The sequence below is a fragment of the Wolffia australiana genome, chromosome 16 (genome assembly GCF_029677425.1).
Source record: "Wolffia australiana isolate 7733 chromosome 16, ASM2967742v1".
In the NCBI taxonomy this organism is placed as follows: Eukaryota; Viridiplantae; Streptophyta; class Magnoliopsida; order Alismatales; family Araceae; genus Wolffia; species Wolffia australiana.
Genome location: NC_135850.1, coordinates 7,584,624 through 7,594,848, shown reverse-complemented (window position 1 = coordinate 7,594,848; position 10,225 = coordinate 7,584,624). Strand labels below are relative to the sequence as shown.

At 38.7% G+C, this 10,225-nt stretch overlaps 1 protein-coding gene across 1 annotated transcript; it reads right to left on the bottom strand.

The window, feature by feature from the left end:
* Positions 1-461: 461 nt before the first annotated feature.
* On the bottom strand, positions 462-1,413 carry LOC144713932 (uncharacterized). Its single transcript, XM_078588673.1, has one exon. It carries the CDS (start codon positions 1,369-1,371, stop codon positions 619-621), a length of 753 nt encoding a protein of 250 aa, XP_078444799.1. The 5' UTR covers positions 1,372-1,413; the 3' UTR covers positions 462-618.
* Between the last annotated feature and the right edge of the window lie 8,812 nt (positions 1,414-10,225).

Genomic DNA, 10,225 nt, shown 5'->3' with positions numbered 1-10,225 from the left:
GGGGTTCTCACAACTAATAAGTTGGCTATCAGATGAAAGATCCAGGTTCAATCACAAAATCTGATCATCAATCCTAATGACAACCATCCCCACGCTCAGAAATCCCTTCATGGGTACTCACATAAACCAACGAACATGCAATCTCATCCATTCTTGAAACCATGGCAGCGCTACTTTGTAGACAGAGCCTCATTCCTAATGCCACACAGACAGAGAGAGAAATAGCTCCACTTCAGCCCCTCTCTCTCTCTCTCTCTCTCTCTCTCTCTCTCTCTCTCTCTCTCTCTCTCTCTCTCTCTCTCATTTCTTCAAGGGGGTTCTCACAAAGAATAAGTTAGTGATCACCTAAAACATCAAGGATCAAACCCCAGATGGGGTAATCCATCCTTGAATCCTCACACAATCTGATCATCAACCCAAATGACAACCATCCCCACGCTCAGAAATCCCTTCATCGGTACTCACATAAACCAACCAACATGCAATCTCATCCATTGTTGAAACCATGGCTGCGCTACTTTGTAGACAGACAGCCTTATGCCTATTGGCAGACAGACAGAGAGAGAAATAGCTCCACTTCAGCCTCTCTCTCTCTCTCTCTCTCTCTCTCTTTCTGTCTCAGACGTGGGAGAGGAAGCAGGCTGCATGGTTTACGGAGGAAGATCTCACCATGTCCGGAGCTATCTCCTCCTTCGCTCCCTCCGTCGTCTCCGTCCCGCGGGCTTCGTCCTGCTCTTCTGCAACCTCGATCCGGACAGAGGAAGACGGCCCGGCCGGAGCGGACCGCGGCTCGAGCCGCGGTCCCGCGGCGGGCGCCGGCGGTGCGAGTATCGGCGCGCGGCAAACCGGGCAGTTGACGCGAGACCGAAGCCAAGGTTCGATGCAGGCGACGTGGAAGGCGTGGCTACACTTGGGAAGAACACGGAGCCGATCTCCATCACGAAACTCGCCAAGGCAGATGCTGCAATCCCCGCCGTCCACTGCTCCCTCCCCTCGCCTGAAGGAGATCACAGCGATGGCCCCTATCTCTTCCTCGTCCAGTCCCTTTGTTCTGATAAGCCAGACGTGGTATGGCTCGTCGTCAGCCGGCGGCTCCTCCGCCGCCGCCGCCGCCGGCGGCTGCGCGCGCGGCCGCGCGGCGCGGTGGCGGCGCCGGCGGGGGGCGTAGCAGCGGAAGATGACGTAGTAGGAGAAGAGGATGACGGAGAAGACGATGACGGAGACGCAGATGGGGAGGACTCTGCTGCGGTGATGGCCGTCTGGTGATTCTTGAAGGGGGATTGCGGAGGGAGACGGGACGAGACATGGGTTGTCAGCGTCGTCGGCGGTGGCGCAGCGGAACGCGATAATTTCGCGGCGGAGGAGCGCCATGGGAGATGGTGGGAAGGGAAATGGGAAGACGGAGAGGAAGAGGAGAGCTCCATCTCAACCTCCGCGTTGGTCAATGATGGCGACTTCGCTGAAGAAATTTACCCTTTTGCCCCTCCTTCGTCTTCCTGGATGACGATGACGTTCTCCCTTTGACTGTTTTGCCCCTGGGTTGACGATGAGGGCTTTGGATGACGATGATGGCCTGCTAGGTCATTTTGTTCGTCTGTCTACATTTTGTCATCGTCATCAGTCCTGTTTTCTTGCAGAGAGGTAGGTGATTACTTGAACTAAAGTTTTAGGCTATGTTAATAATTAAAATCAGTCACTTCTACACTTGTCCTAACACTTTACTTTAAAACCTTTTGTTTCATAATGTTTCTCTCAGAGCTTATTTCTTGCAGGTTATGAAGTAATCAATATCATTTATCCGCTTTTTGCTCGTAGTTTCGCTCTTGCTTATAAATTTGCACGCAATTTATAAATTCTACTGCGATTGTCCCTCGGTCATTAGTTTCTTACGAAGGACATACTTGACAGGAAAGAGAGAGGGGTTGGCACTGTGGCAGTGGCTGAGGTTTCCCGGATAGAGAGGGGACACGAGAGTTTGAGAGAGGGAGAGAGTCATTTTTATCATCTGTTTCACCAGTCCATATTTCGTCATTGTCACCATTCTATCATCAGATCTGTTCACTCGCTTGTCTTTGATGTAGAATGAAATGGACGAAGAAATGACTCCCCCTCTTTCTCAATCTATCTCACTCTCTTTTCCTCTTTCTCTCTCTTGGTTTCTCTCTTTGTCTCTCCAACATTTTTGTCATCAGTATGCCATTTTCTTGATGGATCAGCATCTTACATGAAAGGGGTTATAATAGCAAAAACTGGATACCTTGCTCCTTGGATCATCCTTGATAAACGTCTTAAAGCACCATGTACATCATATGGCCCTACATGACCGAGTAACCAGTTAATACTTGATCTTAAAAGCCTTAATGATGCCTTAATAACGCTCCATTAATTTTCATGAAGCCTAATTTGCTGGCGTCAACTTAAAAAATGAGTCTAAAAGGACAAAGACATGAGTCTAAAAAAATGGAGATCAAACTAACCCCATCGCCATATGCCTCACGAGCCAAGTGGTGCTCTCTCTCCACAAATTTTAATCACAACAGCACTCCTTGAATCCTTTGCTCTTGGAATGCAAGAACAAGCCCAAACAAGATTTTGGTTGAGCAAATCACTTTGTCAATTTCAATAAGGAACACAATTCTGTGGAGCCTTTTTTAAAGCAGTGGGAGGGCCTCTAGTTTCACATCAGAGAATATTGATGGATAGAGGGGTGATTAACCAAAAATAGGGGTAAATTTTATATAATTTTAAACCCTTGTCGTTGTCAATTTTAGCTTATACAATAAAATTTATAGAACCTTAACTTAAGATGTATAGTGATAAGTAAAGGTATCGTCCAAGGGAAGCTAGTCAGGAATTCAATTTGATAATTTTCTTGATAATTCAACCCTAATTAGAGTTAATTTTATCTTCAACGGAGATCAGATCAACCTAATTAGACAAGGAAGTTAGAAAGGGGGGTAGAATATATGAGAGGAATAGAAGAAATAAGGGGCTCTAAATTGGCTTCTTTGATCCAAAGAGAAGGGTCAAAGTGGTCAATTAGAGAGCTTGAGGGAAATTTTGATTTTGGGTTGTTTGGTTTGATAATTCAGGAATAAATACTCTATTGGATAATGAAATGAAAAATTTGATCTCCTAGAAAGGTAACCTTTTTTTATAAGTGTTTTTATAGTTTTCTTGATATGCACTTGGAGTAGCTAGGTAAATCTCTTAGTTTCTCCTCTCAATCCTAGTCAGGGCTTATACATGCCGCTCAAGCCAAGCAATTTAGAAGTTCAGACAAAAATCAAGAACGATTAAGATATTCAACTAACAACATCCAAAACACACCAAAAATTCAAATAAAAAGAAGGAAAAATTACCAAATAGGTTGATCCAAGTGGGAGCTCCTCTCTGTCTTGCAGCTGTGATAGAGCACCATCCAGAATGAGCTCCCCCTCTCAAAATCTAGCTTTTATTCTTAAGTTACATGGTGAAAATTACCATTTTACCCCCATTTAGTAATTAATTTTTATCTATCAATGTAGGATTTATCTGAATGATCCAATCATGCAGATAGAAAGAGGGGGTCAAGACGAGCAAATCCATAAAAAAATCATCTCAATTTGACCTCAGGATCAAAGTTATAAATAAATGAATTTAAACCAATTTTAACCATTGGATTTAAATCCATTTATTTAATTATTTTCTTTTAAAACACGCAATGACGTGTCAATTTCTCATTGGCTGATGACTTTTGAACTTCAAAGGGTGGGTTTGTTCTTGTTGCGCCACGTACCCCTTGGCCTGGAAACAAAAATAAAGAAAAACAATAAAAATAATATAATATCTAGCGATTTGCACGTACCTCTAAGTTTTTTATAACTTGAGCCATTCATAAGATGCCACGTCACTTCCCGTGCATGCACAACACGGGAGGTGAGCTCACCTCCCGGAGAGAGAGTGGCCTAGAATTTTGCAATCAAGTCCCTCATTTAATGCGGACATGCAGACGGATGCCGCTCAAACATATTTACGTATATATCCTATTCTCTCTCTCTATCCTCCTCATAAAAACCATTAAAAATTGCTGATTTATTGCAATAAAGCCCTACACGCACAACCGTGAGCTGTTTTTAAGGGCATAATTGCAACACTAATTTAAGAAAACTCCCCATATAAATATATCCTTTTCCTCATTAAAAATTCATTTCTTCCTCAAATAAATCTCAGAAAAATCCAATAAAATCCTAAAAAATATAGAAAATTCCATAAAATTCTAGAAAATTCAGAAATTCATCCCCATACTAATTAACCTCGAAATTGAATATTAAACCTGCCATTTTCATTTAAAATAATTATTTCAAGCTCAAATAAATCCCTACAAATTCATAAAATTAACAGAAAATTAGGGGAAAATCATAAATCACTTGAAAACATTAATTTCATGTAAATATATGATGATGAGTCCTTTTAATCTTGTTAAATGCATAAAATTGTGCAAAATTGCTTGAAATAAAGACCGAATTTAGGGCGTTATCAAGGGGATATAGGAGATAGAGATGAAGCTCATTTTCAATAATTAGATATCACAATTTCAAGTTAAATCATTTTTAACCATTCAAATCACTTAAATATATTACAAATTAACCATATTTTAATCAATTAAAATCACTAAATCATAATTAGCTATCATAATATTTTTATTAATTTTAAATATATTATTAAATATCATTTTTTCAATCATTTCTCTCCTCCTTGATCCTTATGGCAGATTTGCAGCGTGGCATGGAAGACCAAAATACTAAGAAAAACTCCTTGAACACACTAAAATAAAGTCAAAAATATCTAATTTGACTTAAAAATGATTTTATGAAGATTTAGTGGTAATCTAATTCAACCAAAGTAGCATAAAATTGAGAAAAGAACAGAATAAATATTGCTGAGAGTGAAAAAACTCAGTTTCGAATTTATAATTTATAAATTATAAAGTCCAATAATATTTTTAATAATAAAAAATATATTTCTGATTTGTCAAGTTATTTTAGTTATGAATGTAATGGTAGTCCACAAAATACCATAAAATTGAAAAAATAAATATCACTTTAGAAAACAATAATAAAACCCTAAAAATATTTAATAAAAATAAACTCATGTATAATGTTATATCGTTTCTTATAAATTTAATGTGCAAAAATTCTATGAAAATATTTAAAATTTTGGAAAAGTAAGAAGTTGATTCTCAAAATGAAATAAATCACTCTGTGACTGTTGTGGACTATGTTTGTGGAGAGAGAGAGTGAGAGGGGATGAGAGAGAGTTATTTCTATCATCTGTTTGATTTGTCCACATTTTGTCATTGTCACCTTTTGGTCATCAATCATGTTCAGTCATTCCTCTTTGATGAAGAACTAAACTGATGAAGGGAGTGGCTCCCTCTCTCTATCAATCTCTCTCTCTCTGTTTTCTTCTCTTTTCCGCCTCTCCCTCTCTTGTTCTATCTTTCTATCCACTCTCACTCTTTCCCTCACACTCTCTATGTTTTTTCTGCCATTTCCCTGATGGCTGAGAAGCGTGCTTGAAGAGGCCATAATCAAGGAAATGGACTGTCATGCACCTTGGATCTTCCTTGATGATGACATTACAGTTCTAGTAAGACAAGGAGGTCCCTACACGACTTAAGGGTGTTAGTCTCCAATTAAGTACCTCAAACTTGATGCGAGAAGGCTTAATGATGCTTTTCATAACACTACCTTAATGTAGTGGACCAACCGTAACACTCCCTTAATATCAATAAATACTAATGTGCAAGCATCAACCTAGATGAATATGAAGATGAAGAATGACATAGACATGAATCTAAAAAAAGATGTAAATCACACTAACTTTTCTGTCACATTTTGTAAGGGTCAACTGATGATTTCTCTTCACAAGTCTTGATCAGCTTATTGGTGCTTCAATCCTTTTCTATTGGAATGAAAGAAGAAACCCAAACAAGATTTTGAATGATCAAATCACTCTACTAATGGCAATTAGGAACTATTTCCAAGAATACCTTTTTTAAAAAACTGGGGAGCCTATTTTAAGGTAACAGGATATTGATGGATAGAGGGAATAGAGATGAATTTACCCTAAAAAATTCAGCAAAAAACTCATTTTGGATAATTATATATCATGATTTGAAGTTAAATCATACTCCACAGTTCAATGTTTTCTGTCCTCATTCCATGCTACATATTGCCAGAGCGGCGCATCAAATCTTTGGAAGGCCAAAAAGTAAAAAATAATATTTAAAGAAATATCATAAAATTCATTACAACTTAAAATGATTTTCTTTACTATCTTAATCACATAAAATTCCACAAAAAACCGTTGAATAGAGAAACAAAATATAATTTCTAAGATATTATGAACCCCCAAAATATTTATAGTAATTGAACATTATCTTTAAAATAATTTCTTTCATAACATGAAGCTGGAAAATTCCATAAATACTATAATACTGAGAAAATAAGAATATCAGTTTAAAATATAATGAAACCCTATAGACATTTGCTTAAATATAATATCACATATCATGGCATAACATTTTTATGGATCTAATGTGAGAATGATAAGTCCAAATTTAGAGGTTTTATGTTGTTGTTTTGATTCAGACTTAGCCAACAATTTTTATGAAAATTTTCCACTTAAATACTCTATAATTAATGTAGGGCAAGTAAGGGGTCGATCCACAGAGAGGCAGAAATTTAATTTCAGAAGTTTTTCTCAAGCTTAGGATGAAGAAAATGATTTTAAATGTGAAAAATACAATTTTTTGGGATGTTTCTAGATTTTTAGGTAATTTTCATAATTCCCTACGATTTAAGTTAAGCCAAAGTACAAGGAGAAACACAAAATCATATTTTTAAACTAATTTTTCTATTTTCTCTTAGCAAATTAATCAGAAATAAATATTTTTAGAATTTTTTGGAATTAATTTACATATAAAAAAACTATAAGTATTAAACACGAGAGACAGAGATTTCTTTTGAATTTTTTTAGGTGTTAAAATGACTTTAAATAGATTATATGAATTTTCAAGATTTTTTCCAAATTTTTTCGGATTTTTTTAATGCAGAAAATAATTTTTCAGATTTTTTTCTATGTTTTAATAATTTTTAAATACTAAAATGTGAAATTTACCTACGCCGGCGATCACCGGAGCGGCGGCGGAGCGGCACGGCGGCGGTGGCGGAGCGGCGGGGCGGCGGTGGCGGTGGCGGTGGTGGCGGCGGCGGTGGCGGAGCGGAGGCGGCGGCGGCGGCGGCGAGCCAAATGGGCCGGTGGGCCTGGGTTGGCCCGTAGAGGGCTGGCCTTAGTGGGTCAGCCCACTAAGGTTAGCCCAATTTGGCTAAGTGAAGACTTAGCCAAATTGGGCTTAAGCCTTATTGGGCTTAACCCAATGGCCAGGACTTAGCCGATTTGGCTAAGTCCTGCACAGGGCTACCCTGTGCCCTACTGTCGTGTGCGCTGGCTGCGCATGGACCAGCGGGCAGAGGGCTGTCTCTGCCGCAAGGGCACCTCACGGCACCGCACGGCACCGCACGGCACCGCACGGCACCGCACGGCACCGCACGGCACCGCACGGTGGCGGCGAGAAGACAAAAACTTGTGTTTTGAAAAGATGAAAAATGATATTTTAATGCGATTTTTTTGGGGTTCAAAGTAGGTAATGCTTGAGGATCTAGAGAGACATAGGGAGATATTTTAGAGTGAGAAAAAAATGTTTCTAGAGAGATAAAATGTCAAAATGAGAGGATAGAGAGAGAAAATGAAGAGATAGAGAGAGTTTGAGAGGGAATTTGAAGGTGCAGATGAAGGAGATTTTTTATGAAATTTTGAGGTGATGAACTGTGGATATGTATGGAGGTCTAGAAAGAGAGAGAACAGATTCTAGAGAGAGAGAGGGCCGAAATGAGGAGATAGAGAGAGAAAATGAAGAGACAATGTAGGAGTTTGAGATAGAATTTGGATGAGCAAATGAAGAAGATTTTTTATGAAATTTTTAGGGGAGTAACTATGGATATAGATGAAGGTCTAGTGAGAGAAAAAACTTATTTTAGAGAGATAAAGTAGAGAAAATGAGTGTTTAGAGTGGGAAAGTGATGGATTTTAAGGGTAAATAGATGGGAAATGATGGAGAAAGTAGAAATCTAAGATCCTAAAGCCTCAATGCAAGTTTACTGAGCCCTCAATGCTTCCTCTCAAGTATGGATCCTTATATTTCACCAGGATCAGGCATTTTTCAATGCAAACAAGACACGAGATTAAGAGAAAACTTCAATAAACTTACATTAAGCAGGTTGAACAACCTGGATTCTGAAAAATGCCTTGTCCTGCCGGCCAGCCACTTGCTAGAGCACGTCCAAAATGAGGGAAAATGAAGGAGAAAAAGTCTATTTATACATTTTGAGAATTACTAAAATACCCCTTTGGGCATTATCTATTCTCTTTTCTTGCTATTTTACCTCTTTTTCTCCATGGGTTGAGAGCTTTGCCTTGTAATTTCTAGTTTGTTTCTTTTGTAATGTGTTTGCAGGCCCAATAGGTAGGTCAGTCGTGGTCCAAGCCCCTCTGATCTCTCCTTTAAAAGCCCAAAATACCGTTTCATCATTTGCAGCCCATTTTGATAATCACTAAGCTCCCAAAAATCCTACAATTTTTCTCAGAATGATATCTTCTAATTCTTGTAAATTTATGCACATTTGGAACTATAAAATACTCATCAGAAATCAAACTGATTGACTTCATAGAAGTCAATGAAGTTAGTGAAAAATAATCATAATGTGCAAAAGTTGGAATCATTAGCTAATGCATAAATATTTGGTTAATTCAAACAACAACATGATAAATTATAAATTAATAATACTAAAAATATCTAAAATGTATACAAATATAGGTTCATTTATCATTTTATCAGAGAGAAAATCTCTCAAAATATAATAAAACATGGGTAAAATCTGAAGTTCATTCTTAAAATGCAATGAATTTTTTTGCGACTATCGAGCGCTATGTTTCGGGAAAGAGAGGGAGAGGCGGGAAGAGTGTGGGGTCACACTGTAGCAGTGGCCCATGATTTCTTCGGTAGACAAGGGGAGGGGAGAGGGGATGATGTGGGACATGAAAACAGAATTCGTGAATTTAATAAATTAACACAAATACATTTTTGAGAATGTGTTGATTGAGGGTGATCCAAATTCAGTTTAATCCTATTGAAGGGGACTAATAAATGGAACAGGGATTTAACAAAGCCACTTTTGTAATACTTATGATATTCCTAACTTAATGGAATTAGGAGATTTGAAATGATCAACCAAAGTTTAGCACACAGATATTGATGTCGGACATCGTTATATATCAGATATTCTAAAGTAAACAATCACTTAGAGAAAATTAACCATTATCATGAACCACAATCATCTCAAAGTTAAGGTGTCACAAGGTACCTCAGTGACGGGAGCCAATATCTTGAATGTTCTGATGTTAAATGGCCTTGAATGATGTTGATCTGCAGCGCCACGAGCGGAAGTGGATAAAAGGGAGTGTGAGATTTGATTGGCACGAGAAGATGTTGATGTGTTATGTGAAAGTGGTGAAGATGAAGTGTGTAAAATGATTTACAAATTGGATGGGATAAGGCATGGGAATTGATGAAGTTAAGAAGAAAGGAGACGATGAGAACTAGATGGAGATGATGGGGTGAGATGAAGGGGTGTGTTCGATGATGGGTATGATGGGGATAAGATGATAGGAAAATGATGGAGATGATAAAGTATGGATAAAAGGAAAGGAGTAACCCTAAAGGAGTTGACGATGTTGAAGAAGGGAAGTTGTCGTAGCCGTTCCGTTGATGTTTCGTGGCCGTTATCATCAGAAAATCACATTTTCTCACAAACAACTTGATGTCAGACGTCGTCAATGACTTTGTCCGATGGATAAAATCGCTAATTTAATGTAACTACGTGATGCGATGAAAACTGAGAAGGGTGTACGTATAGGTCCAACTTGCGGGGAAAGTTGCCAAATCCCAAGCTCCAAGGAGGTTGACCGAGGATGATGACGATAACCTTCTGACGCTCATCAGAGCCACGACAGTGACTACATCACCGAATGGAAGAATTCTATAGGGCTCACACGTTTACGGGGTCGGCCCATAGCTAGGAAATCACTTGTGATTTAGTTTTCTCGATTATCTCTCTCACCT

What these genes read in the sequence shown, in the direction of transcription:
- LOC144713932 (XM_078588673.1), bottom strand. Translation starts at nt 1,371, where the DNA reads ATGGCGCTCCTCCGCCGCGAAATTATCGCGTTCCGCTGCGCCACCGCC.